Below are 22,475 nucleotides of genomic sequence, written 5' to 3'. Positions count from 1 at the left end.
AGTGGTGTTTGGTACAAGTTTTCCTGGCGAGATAGAAATTACACATCCTGCTGACGTACACCATGTGAGCTCAGATGGTATCCAGACATACAAACAAACTGAGCAGTTGGCCACTCTGGGAAAAACAAAACCAAGCAAACACAGAAAATAAGTTCCCTTCAGAGATTTGAAACAATAAAGCCACATTTAGCTGCCCCTTCCCCTTTCATCTTTCCCAAAGTTTTGGTCTTCATAACAGTCTTTTGAACTTCTTTCATCTTCCACATCACGCAGAGCAAATTTTCTTCATATTTGCCAGGCAACAAGATTGCAGAAGCAGCCTTGATCACATAAGACAGAAATACTTAACCTGCTATCTTTCAGTGATCTGCTTTGGTTCTAACTTGTCTCAACAGCAGGAGCCATAAGATAGGAGTGGTACTGTGAAACAAACTTTTTCAAAAGTTTCTGTGCAAGACTTGGATAATAAACACTAGTTCAAGGCATCTGCTACCACAGAGCTTAAGGTCTTTAACATCAAAAGACTCACAGTTCAGGTGTTAGGTTAGTAAGAATATGAAGCAGAGAGAGTAAGTCAACAGAAGCACTGTCAAACGTCCTCCTTTACCAAGCCTCTTCATAGCTCCTAGCATGACCGGAGTGAAGCAGGTTACAACACCCTGGGTGACATGGTGCTGATCCCCTCCTACCTCAAGAAGGCAACAGGCCCAAGCCAGCATTGTCCACCAACAGCAGACGAGTGAAAGTTCTGGAGAGACACCATTCCCAGGATAACGTCTGCAGGAAAGGTGAGCCTATTCCCACCAACACCACCATGCGTGGAGTAACCAAGGGACCACCCTAACAGACAAGTTTGCAAATAGGAAGCCATGAGGTTACCAGTACTCCTAAGATGACTGTGCTGAGGAATATCATGTGCAGAGGGAATGTTGTTAGCACCTCCTTCTCTCCCACCGTAGGCTGTGCTCTTCCAGGTGACACATGGGTAGCCTCAGGCTACCCTTGTTTTGGTCCTGCAGATCTGCATTGTAGAAACTGAGGACCTAAGCTGCTGATGCTCTTATAGAATATGGAGTGGATATCTGCCCCTGCCCTCCCCAATCCAATAGTATTCTCATCCCAACCCCCACCCCCAAAAAAGGAAGAATGAAAGAAGGCCTTAATGTCAGCAGTGGAATTAAAGGCTGCTTTAGGAGTCCATTCACAGAGCCACTGCTCTTGCTTTTTCGCCTGGGACACAAACGTCTTGGGGGACAGCAGAGGAACCACTGAGCAGTAACAGAGGATGAATGAACAAGTTAAGTCACAACAAGACAATGGGGGAAGGTGAAGCATGTTTGGACACCAGATACACAGACACAAAAAAATCACAAGAAGGCTGACAGGAGAGTTTGTGCAGAGACAACTGAATGTGAGCATAGGGTTAGAAGTGTGAGGAAACGTCAAATCAAGGAAGCAAACGTACCATTAGTCGGATGCTTTGCAAACGACACAGAAAATCGTTTTACGGCTGGCATAGACAAGAGCTCTGAGGAAATAAAAACAGATCATCTCAGTTAACAGCCTGCTTCTAAGGATCCCCGATCTTCATATGCTTGCAACTACCCTTTCAGGTTCACCTTCTTCTTGATCCCCATAACACATGCTCCCGTTGGCACTCTCTACCTGCGGGTCTGACTGAATCTCTTGGCTTCCTCACACTCTGCCGGCTCCCCACTTCCCTTGTACTGCCCTGCCAGGGTCTCCCCTGACACTACAAAGGCCTCAGCCACACTCTCTCAATCACAGACAGCATCTCACACCTTCCCACCACACTTCCAGCCACCCTAAGAGCAACCCAGACTTAGTCCAGTGCAAGATGCAGTTAGGCCATGTTCACAGCCACGGGAACACATGGCCAAGCAAGCAGCAGCACCACAGGAGGATAGTTCTCAGGATTCACTGCTGCCCAAGGGAAACAACCACCTTTCTGCAGAGGAACTAAAGAGCCCTGGCATAGGTAAGTGCAGCTCAAAACATCCTCTAAATGCAAGCTTAACAGAGCTATTTATGAGTTTAAAGCTAAATCAACTAATTAGGCAACAAACAGAAGACCCATGAAGACATGCCTCTACAGTTCTGTTGCTCAAAGCATTTCAGTACAGAAGAGGTTGTGGGATACACCTGTCAGAGTGGTTCTCAGGCTTCTCCTGGCCATGTCCCCAGCCAGGCCAAGCTCTCCCACAGAAATCACACATTGGAAGGACAGTGCAAGAACAGACTCTATGCATCTAATGGGGTGCAAAAAGATGAGCTTTAAAAGACATGGATTAGCCTCCATATGCACAAAAAAAAAAAAAGACTGAATTTCCCACTCTGGAAATTCCTCAGCTACCATGGGAAAGAATGCCCTAAATCAGTGTGTAGGATTTCATGTGAGACCCCAGCCATTCATACCTTCTGCTGCTATTTAGGAACTTTTAGGAAATATTAGAAAATATTTCATGCATCCATTTTACCTAATCAATAGGGTCTGTATGCCTATCCCTCTACACCAACGTTAGGAGATACACCTATCAATTTATGCTCCACATCCCCATTGTGCTTCCCTAGCTACAGCCACTGACTTGGCCAAATAATATATTTAAACCAAGTCTCAAACTTTCTGCAATTTCCTTCACCAGCATAACAGCCCAAAAAATTGTTTTTCTTTCTTTAAACTCAACAAAGAGAGCATGACAATCTTCCCTACACATGCAATCCCTTAGAAGTGTCTAAGTCCTGAAGCTGCAGTCAGCCAGCTGGTAACCATCTCCATTCCACCCCACATCCCCCCTTGCCTTTACAGCACATCAATTTAAATGGTAGTGCAACATAGCTTACTGGATCCCTGGCTTCAGACAAGCTAACTTCAAATCACAGCCATCAGTGGACCTTCCCTCAACCTGAGCTCGGAACACAGCTTTCCACTGAAGTGTTCTTGAGCCCTCTTCCAGCCCCAAGCAAAAAAAAGCTTCACAAATAAGGGCCATTTTAACTTCACTTGAGCAAGTCTTTGACGAAGTGCTAAAGCCATGCACCACACCTTGAAGCATCACAGCCACGAAAAAATATCAGAGAGTTCATGCAAAGATGTTCTTCAGAATCTGAAGGTTTTTAAACATTATTAGCCCAAAAACTGTGAAAAAGGCCTTGATACAAATGTACTCCAAGAGTCTGCTGTAGCTGCTGTGTCACTTACTGTATTCAGCTCTATTGATGTTTGGTTTAAATGCCATTGTTCAGCATTTCATTGGTGCTCGTTTAAGCCTGAACATGCAGATCAAGGGCTTATTTCACATTCCAGACTACCTTCCCCAGAAGCTAAACGCTCTTTCTGCTCTTTCTGCTTCCTACTTGTTTTCCCAAGCCCCCCGCTTCTTCCTCACAATTGCTCTAATTGCAGCAAGGCGCTGGTAGCACAGGGTGCCATTGCATACCAAGAAATACAAAAAAAGAAGTGTAACATCAAGATGAATAATTCTGGGCTGTGTTAGTCACATACTAGTTAAATAAGTCTGTCTTTTAAGTACTTGAGGGTACGTCTCAGCACGCAGAGACCTTGTCACTGAATTTAGGCTAAAGCAGCAGGACTCTGCCCTGGACCTTGAATACAAGTAGGCAGTTGCAGGCACGCTCCTATTACACAGCCTACAGAGAAAGGCAGCACAGCACCAGGACTGAGCAGAATCTGTTCTGTTCCTAGCTGGGTACCGAGCAACCAGTCTTTGATGCTTTTCCCTGCGAATTAGTGCTGCCTTGGATTCACGCTGCTTGCAGAGTTATGGAAGAAAAGCAGCCAGAGCCGTGGCCACACTTTTCAGTGGCTCTCCGGGTATTCAAACCCATATCTTATGCCAAACACCATAAGCTTATTCTGGGACCTATAAGTAGCCAGCACTTGCTGCTTTGAGCAGCTCAGACTGATATAGCAGGGTTTAAAATCCTCCCAGTTCACCCTCCCTGTCTCTATCACTTAGTGCCTGTTGTGTGCTAGGGAGCTCCCTGAAGAGGTGAGACGCAACTCAGTTTCCTCTTACACAGTGAAAAGCAGCACAGAAAGCCAGTATACATAATGGTCTCAATAAAATGGCATTTCTGAAGTTCCAGTAGGTCTGAGAACTGGATAGCACCTTTCCACCCTGATTTGCTAGGCCATTTTCCTTGTCTCAAATCTGGACAAAAATCCAAATGAACCAACCTCCTGTCTTCCCCAAAGGCCCCAAATTACTGCCTTAATCATCTCCTCACTTTGTAATCCACCAGTGCTAGTGTTCATTATGATCCTGGTAAGAAAGGCACTCAGATTCTGTACTGATTAAAAAACCATTTGTTAGAACTAACACAAAAAGGAAAAAGAGAGGACAGATAATCTTACATCCATTCAGATGCTAGGAAGCCCAAGTTGTGCAACGTTAGGTGAATTTCCAGCTAGGGCATAGCAAACTGTGCAGATCCTATCCATGAGGCAGTTTGGTCAATGCTGGTCAGCTCAGCGCTCCAACAAATGGTATGTTAATCAGTACTTACAGAGTCTGAGTGCCTTTCTTATCAGGACCACAACAGACACTTGCACTTGTGCATTACAATCCTCTAATTCCTCCAGGATACCTCAGTCTTTCCCGGTGCTCAGATTTCCTTGAAAGTAGCTACACACTCTCTGCTTCTTAGTGCATAACGCACTAGTACTAACTGCAGATCAATCTGCAGCTGGCAACACCCCTTAACCTGAAAGATGCATCAGGCAACTTTTATACTAATGACCCAAACACATTTTACCACAGTCTTGCTGAACTTTAAGGCAGTTTCTGCAGAACTGCACGATAACTAGACTTTCTGGTCCTTTTGCAGTGTTTCATCCAAGTATCCCACTTACCTCAACCATTTCAGGCCTATTACACTTGCTTTCTGACAAGCTACCTTGGACTCTTCTGTGTGCCCAGCCTTACTCTAGCATCCATCTTATCCACCCCCAAGCATATCATTCTGCCTTTGAGACGGCTCCATCTTCTGTGGGGTAAGGATTACTGTCTCCACAAAAGCTTAGTTTAGCATCAGCAAGATCACCAAGGTAAGCAACGTGATGTGATGCGGTGGATTCTATACCAGGACAAACTTAGTTAATATCTAGACCAATAAATCCTCCTCTACAACAACAACCAGTATTAAAATGTCAGACCAAAATCAGACCCCAGCAATACCATACATCAGCATAAAACTCCTCACACAATGTCAGCTCCTGTTCTGTCCTAGCAAGGATCACAATTTCTTGGGATATGATAAAATGCATTACTGTAGATGCGGCGAATATACACATTCAACTGTCATTCTTCTTAGCAGTCTAGTCTGCCTCAGTAGCACCCTGGGACACCAAAGTCCACAAATTAACCATCTGCTGCATGGGGAACACACATACCGTCTTTGTATGTCAGGCTGCTGGCAAACTTTTTGCCATGGCTGCGTGCGTAGTCCTGGAGGTTGGGGGCACTGGAGGAGCCTCCCAGCACAGTGGTGCTAAACAGGCCGGTGCATTGTGACCCTGGAAAGGCATGGAAGGTGTTAGTATTATATCTCCACTGCATGCAACTACAGAAAAGCAGGGTTAGTCAAAGAATGAGGAATGAACTGGCCACTTCGCAGGCAATCTCAGGGAAAAAAAAATGATGCCCAGGAGCATAGGGAGGCAGTATTCCCCATTCTAAATTCACTAGTGCCAAACGCACAACGGGCAGTGCAAAACTCAGCACTGGGAAAGTTCCTAACTCCATCCAGGGTTTTTTTTTCCATTTGGCTTTCTTGCCCTGACCTATGAGAAACACCCTGACATCCTCCAGTCAGCAAATCTACATACTCATGTCATGAAAGCCAGGATGCCAAATCACTGATGTTCATGTCACAGGGTTTCATTTCTCTGCCCTTCTACCCTTTCTCTTTGGAAAGCTCCTTTTTCTATAGGACACTGAGAAGAAGCAAGGACTGCCTGATCTGTTGGTCATCAAATTTGAATTAATCACTCTGTCAAGCAGTAAGGAAATCAATGTGACCAGAAAGCTTCCTTTCACAAGCTGCTACCCAGATGATATTTCACATCCACTTGGTCATGTCTTGCTACTCCAGAGTAGGTCCAATTATTCCATGAATCACCCTTGCAAAGCACCAGATGCACACACAGTATGGAACTTTGCTTACCCTATGGTGAGGAATATGGCATGCAAGACAGCCTCATGCATAGGAGAGCAACCTAATACTGGTGTCTTTGGCAACTGCTGGTGTTTGCTTCTCCAAGGCACAGTGTTCTGCGGAGTGACTTGACTTTATGTGATATTTAGGGAACATTGGGCATTTGAAACGCAGTTCTTTTGACTGAGGACAGCAATTGTGAGTGAGACAAAACCTTATTATGGGCCAGACAAAGCCACTGCTTGGCTATAAATTCTCTGCTAAACCATCTTGGTGCTGCATTCTCTACTGAGAATACCAACTGCTAAAAACAACATTACTTCCACATACAAAAGGCTTCCAGAAACAAGCAGGTTGATCTTGTCCAAATTTGTCTGCCAAGGCAAAAAAAAATGACATACTGCTTATTAGTATTTAACTGGAACAGTGCAACAGTTACTACTGTTAAAAAGATCCTGCCTATATTGCAAGCAGCTCTTGATTCTAAAATATAGCCTCATAGCATGATTCAGTTTGGAAGGAACCTCTGGAGGCTTCTTTCCCAATGGCCCAGCAGGGCTAACTTGGATCAGCTTGCTAGTGTTTGTCCAGTCAAGTTTTAAGTATCTCCAAGAAAGGAGATTTCACAACCTCTCCAGGTCTCCAGTCCAATATCTGGCACATTCACCATAAAAAAATTGTTCCTCCTAGCTAGTTGGAATGTCCCATACTGCAGCTTGCGCCTGTTGGTTCTCATCCTATCACCACACGCCTTGGAGGGCAGTCTGTCTCTGTCTTCTCTGCAACCTCCCATTTAGGTGGCTGAACAGCATTAGGGTCTCCACTCTCCACAGCTTCTGATCTGAACAAGCCCTGCTCTCTCAGCTTCTCCTCACAGGTCAAGTTCTTCAGGCTCTATCCACCTCCACTGCCTTTTAATGGGCTTAAACCCGCTACGTCCACACCCTTCTTGCACTAGGGAGCCCAGGACAGGACAGCAGTACTTCAGACACAGTCTCACAAGAGATGAATAGAGGGGAAGAACGAAATCCCTAAGCCTGATGGCATCCACTCCTTGCTCTTCAGGACCCCAGATCTGTCTCTGTAAAGCTCCTTCTTAGCTAGAACTTCTTTGGAGAAAACACACAGATCCTGAGTTTTGAGTTATTCACATGTAAGCTCAGTCTAAGCTGACAATATCTGCTCCTGGGAACAGTGGGGTACGACTGACAGAGTTCTCGTATGCACTGAAGTTAAGTTGCTCCACCACCATGACACTGCTGGTAGCTTTCCACAGAACAGAGTATCACATGTGTGTCCTTGGACAATCGGACAAAGAACTCTTGCCTGCAAGGTGACTGGTACACAAATCTTAGAAAATTTCCTCCTAACGCCTTAAATTAAAGATCAGTTCTGACTCAGCATGAACTGCAATATGTCAGAATGCAAACAAAATTTTGTCAAGCAGCAGCCAAGATGATGCTCCTAATCATCCTTCCATGGCTTAAATAAAAACAAACAAACAAACAACAAAAAAAACCCAACAGACTTATTTACTGGCAGATAAAAATGGAACAGAAGATTTTTATTACTTTCTATCTTTAGCAGCCTTGTGCCACTAATCATTAAGCTAAAGATACCCCAGTGTTTCTGCTATCGTACAGTAGACAGAGGCATTTTGTTAGCACCCTTAATCCAGAAGAGAATTTACAAAGATGACTCTATGGACGACAGCAATTGTCACCAGTGAACTCTAGGAGACCACTGTAGCGAAAGTTAACACACACATGCATCCTAAAGAACACAATGATACACTAGCCATTTGGATTTCAGATGTAGTAACATTTCCTAGAAATTACTGTATGTGCTGGATCTTTTTTGCATAATTAATTTTCAGATGCACATCCAATGTTTCAGATGTTTAAAAAATCCCTACAGGAATGTGAGTCTCAGCACAAAGCTTCATGCCCACCAGTAATACACCAGCTCTATTGCTCAAACAGCAAGGTGTGATTTTACCCTATTTTGAAGTGTTCTTGCAAGCAAATAAGGCACTGAAACTTCCCTAGGCTTCTCAAGCTAGAAGCATGCACACTATTGCAGACAATCCACAATAATGGAATTGCTCCCGCCCAGAAAAACAGGCATACTCTAAAGCACCACTTTGCATAGACAAAGCAAGCTGCAGCCCACCCCTTTTCCACACTGAGATTTCAAGGCATTTTTTCAAATTACAGCAAAGACACAATTCTGGCAGGTATGGCAGCAGGGTTATTACAGGAGCTCTGTCCTGCTCCCCACTCCTGCATGCCTAAACATATGAGGTTATACCTGAACAGACATTCTCCCAGAGAATCCGTTCTCCCAGAGATAACACCAGCCAGCCACTGACAAGATCAGGCAACAGGAGATAGGCTCACTTTCAGAAAAGCTCAGAAACAGCAGGTAGTATCTGAATTAACCCGCTCATAGCAGAGCTGCTGAGACAAGTATTAAAGCCAAAGTTCAAGCTCCTGTGAGTTCTATATTATTTCTCCCACAGAGAGCATATTTCATATCCTAAAGTGGGAAGAAATTAGGTTTCTTCAAAACAAACAGGAGAGGAATCAGGAAGATTCCTTGAAGAGCTTGACTTTTATAGGTGAAGAGGAATCATTCTTAAAAGTTCTCATGTTAAGTGACATTCACAGAAATACAGACATCCTAATAACCAGGAGATTGTGCAAGCTAGTGTTGCATTACAGGTCTCTTCTGCTCAACATAGAGAAGAATGATGGCTGAGCTGAGTGTCCAGAGGTTTACCATCACAGATGAGGTCTATCAATTCCTACTCAAAGTTTTATCTCTGCAGAGCTTCACAGTTGGGAGAGTGCCCAGCAAAGGCTTCCCAGCACGGCAAGTCAGGCAAGAACCCAAAATTAAACCTGCTGGGATCACATTTCAAATTTTGTTGCCAAGGAAAAGTAGTACTGTACAAGGGTCCAGTTAGAGTAGTAGTCTTCTCTATTGCCAAAATAGACATTCCTCAGAAACCTGGAAAAGGCTGTAGTAAACAGGCTGGAATATCTGCTTTCCAGAGCACATGCATTCTGGTACTCAGACATCCAAACAGTAACAATAGTTTGCGTGTAGCATTTGATGTACTCAGTAAACCTCTAAGCAGATGCACTTCCTTGACTGTGTGCCATCTCAGAAATCCTCATATTGATTTACATGGATTCACAGAATACACAACAGGTTTCTTCAAGCCTAAGCAAGGCAGTCTATTACAGTTTACTTAATCCTGCAGGTGGTTTGTGAAAGGCAGAAGTAAGCAGATGCACCACATGAAATAGCACATTCAAAATTCACTATGGCAAAGGCTTTATGAAAACATATGCATCAACCACTCCTCCTTAGATTTTCCCAACTGGCTAGGAGCATAGCTGTCAGACTCCAGGAATACTTACTAACCACTCCAAAGAAAATTCCCTTTACTTAGTAAGAATTAGCTTCCAAAGAAGCAGCTCATTCAAAAGTGACAAAGAAACGAGCAGGCCTTTCAAAAATCTCTTGGCTGCAGGTTGTCCACATAACAGAGTAAATAAAGAACCGATGAGTCAGAACTGCTGCAAGTCTACAGCCATGCTATAATGCAAAAATGGTTTTAAAGAAAAATAAAGTGGGCATAATTTGGGCATTTCCACCTCCTGGTGCTTATTAGTCATCTGCAAGATTTAAGTTTCACATCTATCTTTGAACCTCATGACAGCTTTTCAGTTTCCAAATAGATCTTGCTTTAGCAAAAATATTTCAGGAAGAATTTCAACTGTTAAGACATAGATTAGATTAGGATGACAAGGAATGGTACTTTCAAGGACAGATAGCACCAAGTGGCCCGAAATAGTCTCTTCCGCTGGCTACCATGCAAAGAATGGCTAACCAGCGATTCCAGCTCAATTAGAGAGCCGTCAAACACCACTGCAGATGACAGATCTGTCCCATACAAGAGATCTGTATGAAGCAAAGGTAGAAATATAATAGTCTTACATGAAGAGCAGCTTTGCATGTAAACTACTCTTTTGTGGAACAGAAAGCACGCTAGTTCTCATGTAAAATCATCTCTTCCTACCAAGTTCAGAAATGGTATAACAAAGGATAACAACATGGAACCAGAAGGCCAACCTGCAAGTACGCAGCTTGCTCTATTGCTCCCATACTATAAAGGATGAAAAGTGCATCTTCTGTTGCTAGATGCTGAAGGAGAAGATCATAAACGAAAGGAAATACAATAAAATAGTCTCTACAGTGGTCTAAACAGTAACACTAAAAGAATATATAACACACACAGAGAGGCATAAGAGTGAACTTAAGCCAGATGTATATGTGGAGAGACAGACAGATTCCCACAGAAATACAGAGGTACAGCGAGCAGGCTGGCTACAGGTGAAGTACAGTACCTAAGCCACTTTGCTTCATCTCAGAAGACTGCCTGGAATAAGTGCTGAAGAGGCGATAACCTCCTGATTTAGAAGAAGATTCTGACAGCACCTGCAAAGACAGATAGTATAATCAGCGTCATGGTCTAAGTTACCCACTGGTCCCAAAAGCCTTTATACATCATTTGAAGGTAAAGAAAAGTACACCTCTTCCTTAAAATCACAATTTTCAGGAAGCATAAAGGTACTCATATGCTAAGATTGTGACAGTGTACATGCAATTTTAATTTCGAGTTTGTGTTGGGTTGTGGAACAGTGGAGATTTCAAAAGTATGAAGGGACTTGTGTACTGAGCTCCTTGTCTCTCAAGTCTCTTGCTGGGATCACTGGGATATAGACTTCCTTCTTTAGCAGCAGGAAAGTATATCCTCTTTCACTTAGTACATGCCTGTTACAAAGAGCCCCTAAGTGCTGCATGCAAAGATTACATCATGAGTGACACAGAGATGGAAGCCAGCTAAGAAATACCTCAAGCCCTAACTCTCTGCTTTCAATGATTCAGAAAACACATAGCAAAAATGCCTGCGAAACCTCTCCAAAAGGAGGGGCAATTCCTGGAGCACTTTGAAGGTGCCAGCTACCTGCGGACTGTGAAGGTAGCCTTATGACACATAACAGCCCTGATGGAGAGAAGTAACAACAAAACCGATCTTTGTTACTTTAGCAGATCAGTCAATGGGACAGTTTGAAATGCTGTAACAGTTTAAACACTCTGTAATAAACACACTGGTTAGCAGGGAGCTCCAGTTTGCATGAGATCTTAGATGGGAGACAGGAACAAGAAATGCGGAGCTGAACTGTGATACGCAAAGGCTGGAGTCTAAGGGAAGGCAAAGATGTCACCGCGGCTAGGTGAAGAGGTTGCATGCAATCTTGTAGCCGGTACATTGATGCCTCTACAGAGCATGTAATCCAAATAATTCTTGTGTTTCTCATTGCATTTCCTTACTTGCTCTTCCTCATCAATTCCTCTGACCTGTGTTCCTCCTGTCCTTCCTCAATGAGGAGGAGTTTGGGAGGTCTACCTTCCAAAAAAACCCTCTTTAACTTCTGCAGATCCTTTCCCAGAATCAACTCAAACTCTGGCACATTAAAATGAATGCCGGGAAACCAAAACCAAGAAAAAGACGTTCATTAGAACAACCAAGGGCACCCATCGCATTGTTACCTCCATGGACCCTGTCTTCCGGTTCCTGATCAGTGGTGATCTTCGCTGAATGCTGACCGGCTCAGAAGGCTGTGGAGACCTTTGCTGTGCATGATCCGGCTCATTGATGCCCTTTTCTTTCGAGAGGTCCTCCAGGCTACCTTGGTCTGCTTTCTTGTCTTCATTCTGCAGTAAGGAAACATTGACACCTACAGGAATGTGGCCTTTGCAAGCACTGCCCAGGCACTGACTCCAGCCTTGGATCTCCCAGCTCTGCTGAGCTCAGGAGGATACCAGCACTCTCAAAGGCTGCCGCGACAAACCCTAGAAAAGTTAGGCAAGGAACATAGCCTGCTAACAGCCTGCAGGCACAAAAGAAAGGTCAGAGGACAATTTGCTGCTGGAGACTGGACAGCAGCAGAGCCTGGCAGAACAGCAAGGTTGCCGATGGGCCTGTGCTCACCACATCCCCAGCAGGCAGGGCAGTTTGCATTCAGGCAGCATGCTCACCTCTGCAGAGGCAGGCCGAAAGCCAAACCCTGTGGGCACGTTCCTGTCTTCCTCACAGCCTTTCACGCCAGGGCTGAAATGCAGCTCCACATGGAAACGCTCTTCTGAAGATGGGTCCTGTGAACACGAGGCACAGGGAGTAAGTAAATAAATGAAAATCAGTCCCACTGTCAGCATAGGCCATGGTCTGGACCTGGGCCACCCCGTCATGCTGGTGCAGCACGCATCCCAAGCGCATCCTTTTGGAAGGAAAGTGGAAGCAACAAGAAATCACAAATATAATGGCTCTAGGTTTTTCCTCCTCCAAAAGGATAGCCTTATTAGCACAAAGCTGAGGCATTTAAATTGTTGTTATTTTGTGACAACAGCCACCAGAGGACCAAAACAGAATCGGGCTCTGTGTGCATGTGTGTATACACACATATACACAAACCTAAAACACAGCCCCTTCTGATCCACTCCTGTTGCAAAACCAGCACACACTGGGGCAGGGAGAGATTGGTTCCCTCCTGGACCTTTAATCAGGTTGTTTCAAGATTTAAGTAACTGTCTCTAATATTAACTTTATTTATTTATTTTAAGGGAAGCCAGAACTTTTGCAGTATTTGGCATTGATGATGTAAAACCAGAAGTTTCACCACCTCTACTTACTAACAGATTTACACCACTTCTAAGAGCTCTATTCAGAGTTCTGGGGGTTTTTTGACAAACAGCACTAGGAAATGTTTTGCTTCTACCTTTAAAACCCTGTATCAGCTCTGTGAATAGACGATTCTAACTCTATAGCATATAGAGGAAAGGGACTGCTCCCCTCACCCGCAACAATCTCCTGCAGTACAGGACCCGAGTCACAGGACCTGGGATTCAGTACATGCAATTCAGTGCCAAACCTACTTACTTACAGTCATCACCATCAGCTTCCACATTCTGGCTGTTTTTTAAATGATTCTCTTTACTTCCTGAAGATAGCAGTATATACTTCCCTAACTATATCAGTATATTTTTAAAATAAAAAAAGTTAATGAATGTGGAATTTCTGGATATTTCATAGAAATATTTGGAAAAAAATGCCAAATATAATTTGCTTTTATTTTTTTATTCCTACTGTTCATTTGTAATTACTATTAAGAAACAGCAAATTATTTTGCTTTACAAAATGCTTTAAAATAGATAGTACTGATTACTTAAGTTTGGTATTACTGCTCAGGATGGCATTCCGCTTACATGTAACAAGCGTTAACTGAGTCACTGCCTCCCACCCAAAAATCAAAACTAGCAGTTGTGTTAATGATCCGTCCATCTTTATTCACAAGTGGAGAGGAGAGCTCAGGTTACAAACTTCCCAGATGAACACCTCTCAGGGACTGTGCCTTGCATCATGGCAGGAAGGATTTTATCCTACATCTATATCCCTCACCTTGTTGTTGTCCTCGTAGAGCATGATAACAATCTGGGTCATGTAGTTCAGCTCTGAGATAGCACTCAAATAGTCCATGGCTCTCTTCCACTGCTGGTCTTTGTTTTCCTGATATATACACATAAACAGTCGCATGGAATAAGCAACAGCAGACACCTTGCAGCATTCAGCGAAATGAGTCTGAGAGAGTTTGTCTCTCCACAAGATAACAACATTGTCAGGACAAAAAACACCTTGCTTAAGTTGCATGAAGAGAGATGGCCTTGCGATGAGGGCAGGATGCTTACAATAAGGAGCAACTGCATAGAGGGACACTACAGCTACCCATACAATCCACGTGCAGATCTGAGCACATCCAGCTGCAAGCCCCCTGTGCCATGCTGACTGGAGAAAAGCATAACCCACAGCAGGTTCCCAAACACAGTCAGTCTCAAATAGTGGCCTACAGAATAGAGTACTTGAGAGTCATCTCAAAAGAAGTACAAGGGATGAACTTGTGCTAAATAAGGGACTGAGTGAAGCTGCTTTTACATGATGCTGAATGAAAAGTCTACAGAGCCACACCGGACCCTTGGGCTCCAGAAGGCAGGGCAGCCCACCCCTCATTGTCTCTCCACACTGCTAGGGAATGGTCATACCTGAAGTGGCGCTCATGCTGCTGTGTAGCATCATCACCTTGATGGACATGAAATGAACCCCACCAGTACAAAGGAACCCAAATGCAGCCTAATATCCCTGTGCTGGCAACACAGCATCCTCTGATACTTAAGTTGGGGAATAAAGTAGCATCTTACTCAGTGAGAAATTCAGAGGTACTTGCATCACTGTCTACAGATACACTGAGCTTCCACAGACATCAGAAACCTTGCCTGCTAAGCAAGCCCAAACTCTCAAGGCATTTCAGAGCACCATGCTTAAAATGGGAAGATAAATCAGAGAGCCTCTCAAAGAGTCTAAAGCAGAGCTTTTCTCAGGGTCTGCATGACAATTCCTTCAGGAAGCAGGTTATAAGAGCAAGGGAAGGTTAAATTGGATGAGTTAGTCCCCTAAAAACACGTCATCTGTCCCTCTGGTAGAGGGAGCACCCCCATGCATTTGCAACCTCAAGTCACTTCCTCTGTAAGCAAACTGATTTTCTTGACTTGGAATTGGCACTAAATAACAGGGCCAAGCTCTTGAAATAAAGGGTTGAAGGAAGCAGGAAGAGACAAATTCCCTCATCCCCATTGCTTCATACTGCTATCCTCCTATACAGGTCAGTGGTCTACTCATCTGAAATCAGCAGTACAGCTCTTGAAAACATGCCTCTGTACAAGCAAAGCAGGCAGTGTCAGGACTGAGGAAGAACAATCCTCCTATATGCCAGAAAGGCAGAAAGCTGCAGCATGCAAACAGAGCAGAGATGGAGTTGGCCAGAGGCTACTGATGCACATCATTACTGGGGGAGCTGAATAGAGGGGCAACCTACAAACATACACTGTCCACCTTGGAAGGGGCCACTGAATAAAAGCAGGGAGGCTTACTCTGTGAGCATTGCTGGGACACTTACATCCAGGAGCCCGCCATAGCGGAAGATACTGAGCAGAGAGTGCACATGGCTCTCACTGGTGAAGTAGAGCCGTGTCCGAACGTGGCGACCTGGTGACAGAACTCCTCTTGAGTACCTAAACCAAAATCAGCCCAGTGTTACTCATAGCCTGTCAATGAATTGCCACCTATCATACAGCAGCATTTCTGCACACTTAACGGAATAAGATAACTCCACAGTGGGAACTGTGAAAGAGCAGCGGGAACAGAACAAACAGTGAGAGCATTGGGCATAGAAGTCGCAAGTTTTATGGTATTCTAATGGAGACACATGGTGGGACAGAGGTAGCCTCAACATACTAGCACTTGCCCCTTGCAGAGACAGGGATGAAGGCACCACCATCCAACTACAATGGGTTTAAGCTTCTGTGGCACCACATTCCCACTCATCAGTCCCCTTCATGTGTCCTTCAGCGTATGTTCAGTGCCTCCTTCCACACCGGTACACTATTCTGGCATGGTTCCCACACACTGCTCCAAAGCTGCCCTCCCCACCAGCAGCAGCATGCAGCACAATCCTTACAAGGGATGTAGTTTGTTGACAGACTCATCTTCATGGGTTCTCTGTAGGTCCAACTGGATCTTTTTAATGAGAGGAAGACAAAAGCCAATAGCAATCTCCAGTTTCTCCTCCTTATTAATCCCATATTCCTGCAGGAATAAAACAACAGATACCCTTGAGCCTGGGTTCTTTGCAACATCCTCACATGAAGGAAGGCTGGACTTCAAAAGTCACGTCCACAAGCACCACTACAGTTAAGCAAGGATAGAAAGGGAAATGTCATTCAATACCTTCCTCTTTTTTCCCCACATATTGCCAAGGGTAACAGAGGACAGAGACTCCTCCAAGAACCCCAATCTGCCTAGACATGATTGTCAGTATTCTTCCAACAGCTGAGAGGTGCAACTACCATCAGGGAACCTCCTCTCATAACACACAAACTTATACCCTGACTTGGCATGAGCATTAATGCAACAACTGCTATTTGCAAAGACAAAACTTCAAGTTCTATGCTGGAAATAGTCAAACTGCATCTCATTAGAAACACTATGAAAAAGTTTAGAAGACCACTTCTGCTCTACATGGGCACAAGTGCAATTGGACCTTGCTGGTAGAAGCTCAGCCCATAGAAACAAAGCATTGCTGCCAGAACTGGGACAGAACAATGGTGAATACAGAGATCTGTTGCATGTGGCCCTCTTTTCCCTCCCATGTTCATGGGCAGAAACTTGGCAAGAAGCAAGCCAACTTTGCAAACTGAACAACTTCTAGTTTGACAAGAATAACAAACTTGCCAGAACAAGCCTTCACTTTAACACAGAAATCTCTCTTCCTCCGTACAATCTTGTATGTGGAGAATGGCATATTGCTATAGCACACACACTCAGCTTAAAGCTGTGCTATAATGCACTATGATGAACATGGAAAGGCTGCTGCATCAGCTGTTCATTATTCTGACGCTGCCAGAATCCTCATCCAGGAAGCCAGCCCTGCCACATCTTAAGTCATAAACGGTTTTGGCCTTATACAAACACTAAAGAGATGTGTCTGAGAAATACTTATGATACACTGCCTTGAGAGTTAATGTGCAAGAGAATCGAGAAAAAACAGACAGGGAAAGGGTCAGAAACTGACACCACAGACATCGTCACACAGGCAGGACAGGCTATACCTGGGGTATGATCACATCTGCCAGGGCTTTGGAGAGTTTGAACAGTTCAGCTGTGCCTTCCAGTTTCAGTGCACAGTTGTGCTGTACATCATACTTGATGCAATCATAGATATCAGGGATCTTGCTGATGTCATAACGCCCATTCTTCATGCGGAAATCTCGCTCCAGCTTACTCCAGCGTTGCAGCATCAATTCTAAAGTCTCACTGTGGTACAGCTGTAGGTCTAAACAGCAGAGAACACCAAACCACATTCACATGCATGCTGACTACTTCTGCGCAGATTTCAAGTGACAACTATGACTGACTTCTCCCAGCACAGAAGGGCTCTGATTATTATGTCACCCACAGGAATCCTAGACTGGAAAAGCCACTGGTCCTCTTGCACAGATTTTTAACCTGCAGCAATAAGCTACTTATGAAATACTTGAAAAAAGTGAAACTTCTTGCCTGTTGGCTTATGTCTGCCATAAATCGTATGAAATGTCCACAGATGCCTTTTTAAAACCTCTGCACTGTTATTAGTACAGTTCTTAGAGATGAGCAAATCGTGACTGAAACACTTGCTGGTTATGGTCTTGAGCTCCCCTCCAGGAAATGCCTGAAAAAATCAGGCATACCTCTCCAGGCTATACTGCTGCTGTTTACATTCACTCTAAACCCAAGATGCACATATAATTTCCTTTACATTACAGCTCTCTTTAACAGTAGTTGAAAGTGGAATAGGAACCTTCTATATCAAAAGCACATACAGAATTTCACTTTAGAATTTCTTTGCTACAAACATAAACCATAGTGGTGTTTGGGAGCTCTGAAGATGTAAAAATAAGTCTGCTCCAGACCCTTTCCACTTGTGATGCTCACCTGCAGATTTTGGGTCTTCCAGACGTTTTTGTATCTGGGAGGTAAGATTCTCAATCAGGGTGAACACCTGGTTACAGATCTCTACTGGGTTCTGGATAAATGTCATGGAGTTAAGCAGAGAAGCACTGCCTGTAGGTGCTAGCTGAGAGAAGATACCAGTAGACATTAGTTAGTATCTTTATAAATTGGGAACACAAAATGTCTGCCTTATGCAGCTGCACTGCTTTCTGATTAGGTTCAAAACTTATGCTCCCAGCTGAGGGTAATAAGCTGGCCTATTCCAAGAGGTAGTTAGACATGTTTGAAAAACTTCCTCAGGACCAAACTCAGAGGGAGCAAACAGCTGCTCCTATCAGATCAGACCTCCCTCCACCTACAATATCCACTCTTGTCTCAGTTTGCTTCTGTGCTTGAACAGAAGGGCTTCATAGAAGATTTAAGTAGTTCTTTGCGGTGATAAATATGTTCCTTAACGGTAATGGATTTCAGTCCACAATCAGATCTCAGAGTCTGGGAAAAATAGTGTTTTGGGGACTTGTTGGAGAAGCAGCTATAGTGCTTTTATTGGTTGCTGTGCTGGATGTAGCCCATGCTCTCCACTCTGCAGTTATCAGACACTGATAGGACCACAAAAGGGTTTGTATCCAAAAGATCTGCTCACACATGCACAGAGCAAGGATCTAGAATCTGGCAGGGCATACTGCCTGTCCACAGCAATCCCACAACTGGGATTGTTCTGGGTAGCATGCAGTAAACCACAAGAACTTTTCTTTTAGCGCATCCATGAGAATAAAATGCACTGGGACTTCTAAAGGGAAAGGAAGGTACCATGATGACTCTTGAAGGGGACAGTGGAGCAACACTGAGGATTTTCACTTGGAGAAGGGCAGGGACTATTAACCTGCCCCTTCCCTTCCTAAGTTCTGCTTATATCCTGTAATTTTGACCAGAACTGATCTCAGACTAACCAAACTACTGTTCACATACCAGCAGGCTTCACGTCAAACCACTGGAGCAATGCTATTCTACTTCCAGATACAGGAAGTAATAAAGCCACACAGGTACTTTACCTTTTCATAGTCCTCTTCACAGAACTCAGCATCCTTCTGCATGATTTCATGCAGTCGTGCCTTCACTCTGTGTTGACAGCTGCTAAGGGAATCGCTGTCACTGTCCAGGAGACCGTTCATATTGGCACTTTTCACCATTTGCACCAGGATGGGGGTCAGCTCTCCTTCCAGGGCCAACAGACCCTAAAGCAACACAGGACAAGATTTCAGCTACGTGCAATCCAAGCAACAAACATTTCTGGTAGTTTCATGGCCAGCCTTCAGTCAATTTGAGTGAAATCTCAACTGTCCTTGACAAGCAGTTTTACACCAACAGCACCCTACAGTAACCAGTGACTCTGGCATGTTTCTAGAGCTGTTCAAGGCAAAAGGCCAGCTCTGCCTGCAGCAGCCCCAGATTTGTCTAGGCAATTGTTGAGCAGCCAACTCAGCTTGCTGGAAAATGTTGATACAGCGGAGGTTCTGAAGCACAGCTAAGGTCATGACAGGATACCTCTTGGCTCAAGCTTCAACTGCAGATAAGCCTGTCTTCTCCCCAACTCCCAGCCCACACTGCACCAAAGACATTTCATTCCCCTTTTAAATCCAGCAGTCAAGGAATAACCCCTCTGGCTGGGCAGTCATTCAAGAAACACTAATTCTGTAGGCAATTAATGCTCAGCAACAGGTTTGATGTGCTCTAACATCAAATACCAGCAATACTCCATGAATAAATCCTTCTCTGGTCAGAGTCCTATACTGGACAGGATACTAAAGGTAACATACATGTGCAGCTACACTGGATTTCCAGTACCACCCCATACACTTGCTATTAGCACAGTGTACCCTCAACTTCCCAGCAGAGAGGAGGAAGCTCATAGGACAGCTCCTTCCTCATCACCAGAGGTTTTCCTTTAGAACTGGTATAGTTTAAGACTGACGTAGCAGAACTAACAGATGCCCAAACGAGAGGAAGGACCTTTGCAAAAGCTGCTGCTGTCATCTGAACTCGACCCTCATCTGAGGCATAGATCTTGAGATCATGACGGTAGGTGCTGTGCAGCCTGAGCAAGCCACATCCAGGGAAACCAGCATAATCACCTGGAACAGAGAACAAATTCAGAATTAATATTCTGACACCTGCAAAACTATCAGTTGAATATACTGCTTTAGTCAACAAAATTTATGGTAATAACAAATTTATATAGAGAATTAATTACTTCCATAGCCAGCATTTAGGCTACTCCAAAATAGATAGTTCTAGCCATACATGATGGCTAGAAATCTGGTTCAGGCTTTGCTTAACTTGGGAAAGTTTTGAGGAAAAAAGCGAGTATTAACCAGTCAAGTCTGATGCTGCCCAAATTCTGCAGCATCACTCTCTGAACAGTCCATAATTATTCTTCTGCTAGCCTGAATACCCCTGTGCAGAGTAACAGTGCACAAAAAAATTGCCTCCTTCTACTTGTTCTCTGCACAAGAGCAGGTACTGCTGCCATCAGAACTGGTGGCAGAGCTATTCAGTAGCGAGATACCCAGTTTCCAAACCATATCCTGTAAAGCTACAATTATCTTGTAGCACAAAATGCCAGTTTATTTATGATGGCTGAGTCAACCACAGGAGTAAGATCAGTAATGGGAAAAAGCAACTCATGCAGCTCTTGAGTCTGACCCTCCAAAGACAGTGCAGTGGTGACTAATTTGCTGCTGCCTGGAATCCCATGATGATTTTGCACAGTACCCAGTCACATTGCATGAGAAGATGGGAAAACTGCTCCCAGCTCTGAGCTCACAACTCAGAGAAACACCCTGCTAGACAAGGATGGACACCAGCCAGAAATCAGCTGTATAGCTGGACAAAGCTGCCATGTACCAACTGCTACCCAGGAACACAGCATCCCACTGTAAAGTAAGATCTCTCCCTCTCCATGAATAACTACAGGAACCAGAAGTCTCCAAAGCTATGATTCAGAAGGACTGGAGTCACCTTGTACATGCTCAGACCAAGCTCTACTGTGAGCAAGAGGGCAGCCACTCAGTGCTCACCAGATATAGAGCAGTCAGTTCAGAGTTCAGAACAGGCATAGACCATAGGGCTCAGCCCAGCTTGATGGTGACTGCACTCCATTTGACCAAAGCTCTGCAGACAGGTCTCTTCTCTCAGGTTTTGCTTCATTATGCTGCAACCCACTCCTTGTACTTCCACTGGAATTGCTTCTCCTGCAGTCTTCTGGTCCCCCCAATCTCTTGTCCAAGTCAGTGGTTGATCCTCTCAACTCCGAGCTTCAGAGATCCACAACAGCACCAGGAAGTCCCCAGCCTTTCTAACTCACCATTCCCACCTTCAAGAATGGCACACAGGCCTTGTGATGAAGATCCTCTGTCCACTACTGCTCCTCCTCCTTTAATCTCTGTGCACTGACAGTCTACTCTACTTGTTGGCACCTTGCAGTAAGCGTTACCATGTGCACTTAGTTTTCTCATCTTTTAGAAAGTTTACCCTCACATGTTTGGCAAAAATATGCTCTTGAGATCACAAGCTCCTGACCTCACAGCTCACCTCCCTCTGGCAACATTCTCGTAATGCAGCCTCATAATGCATCACTCTCCTAATGACAGGCTGGCAACACTCCTCCTAATGCAGTCCAGGATACCATTCGCTGCCTTTGTGGCAAGGGCACATCGTTGGCTCATGTTCAGCTTGGTGTCCACCAGGATCCCCAGGTCCTTTTCTGCAAAGCTGCTTTCCAGCTGGTTGGCCCCCAGCATATATTGGTGCAAGGGGTTGTTCCTCCCCAGAGGCAGGACTTTGCAATTCCCCTTGTTGAACATCATGAGGTTCCTGCCAGCCCATTTCTCCAGCCTGCCAAGGTCCCTCTGGATGGCAGCATGTCCTTCTGGAGATTCAGCCACTCCTCCAAGTTTTGTGTCATCTGCAGACTTGCTGAGGGTACACTCTGCCCCATCATCCAGATCATTAATGATGATATTAAAGAGGATCAGACCCTGTTTTCAACCGAGCTATACTGCTAGTTCCTGGCCTCCAACTAGACTTTGTGCCACTGACCACCACCCTCTAAGCCCAGCCATTCAACTAGCTTTCAATCCACCTCACTGTCTGCTCTTCCAGCCTGTACTTCATCAGCTATGAGAACGTTACAAGAAACAGCATCAAAAGCCTTAGTGAAGTCAAAGCAGGCCATAGCCACTGTCCTCTCCTCATCTGAATAAGCCAGTCACTTCACTGTAGAAGGTTATCAAGTTGGTTAAGCATGACCTCCCTTTGTGAATCCATGCTGACTACTCCAAATCACCTTCCTATCTTTCATGTGTCCAGAAATGGTTTCCAGGATTAGCTGCTCCATCACCTTCCCAGGGACTGTGGTGACTTTCCTTATTCCAGAAGGAAATCTTCTCCGATTCAATTTACATTAGCTTAATTAATTTCAAATTTAATTAATTAAATTGAATTAATCAAACATACAAGTCAAAGATAAGCAGTAACCAATATTGGTAGCATCTGATCAATACAGTAGCAGTGTATTACTTAGAATCATAGAATCATTAAGGTTGGA

The 22,475-nt window shown here is 44.4% G+C and overlaps 1 protein-coding gene across 1 annotated transcript in view; it reads right to left on the bottom strand.

The window, feature by feature from the left end:
• Positions 1–20,001, bottom strand: part of LOC104624302 (inositol hexakisphosphate and diphosphoinositol-pentakisphosphate kinase 1-like) — a gene marked incomplete at its 5' end in the record, with an annotated part of 31,004 nt that extends 11,003 nt beyond the window's left edge. Inside the window, 11 exons of the mRNA XM_010291640.1 lie at positions 5,435–5,557; positions 10,617–10,707; positions 11,824–11,988; positions 12,313–12,429; positions 13,730–13,837; positions 15,279–15,393; positions 15,840–15,967; positions 16,990–17,213; positions 17,852–17,993; positions 18,922–19,104; positions 19,880–20,001. Of these exons, the coding sequence (XP_010289942.1) occupies positions 5,435–5,557; positions 10,617–10,707; positions 11,824–11,988; positions 12,313–12,429; positions 13,730–13,837; positions 15,279–15,393; positions 15,840–15,967; positions 16,990–17,213; positions 17,852–17,993; positions 18,922–19,104; positions 19,880–20,001 (1,518 nt within the window). The remainder of the gene's footprint in view (positions 1–5,434; positions 5,558–10,616; positions 10,708–11,823; positions 11,989–12,312; positions 12,430–13,729; positions 13,838–15,278; positions 15,394–15,839; positions 15,968–16,989; positions 17,214–17,851; positions 17,994–18,921; positions 19,105–19,879) is intronic.
• Between the last annotated feature and the right edge of the window lie 2,474 nt (positions 20,002–22,475).

This window comes from Phaethon lepturus, unplaced genomic scaffold (assembly GCF_000687285.1).
Source record: "Phaethon lepturus isolate BGI_N335 unplaced genomic scaffold, ASM68728v1 scaffold3267, whole genome shotgun sequence".
Classification (NCBI taxonomy): Eukaryota; Metazoa; Chordata; class Aves; order Phaethontiformes; family Phaethontidae; genus Phaethon; species Phaethon lepturus.
Note: the sequence above shows the minus strand (reverse complement) of the source record. Positions and strands in the feature narration are given on the sequence as shown.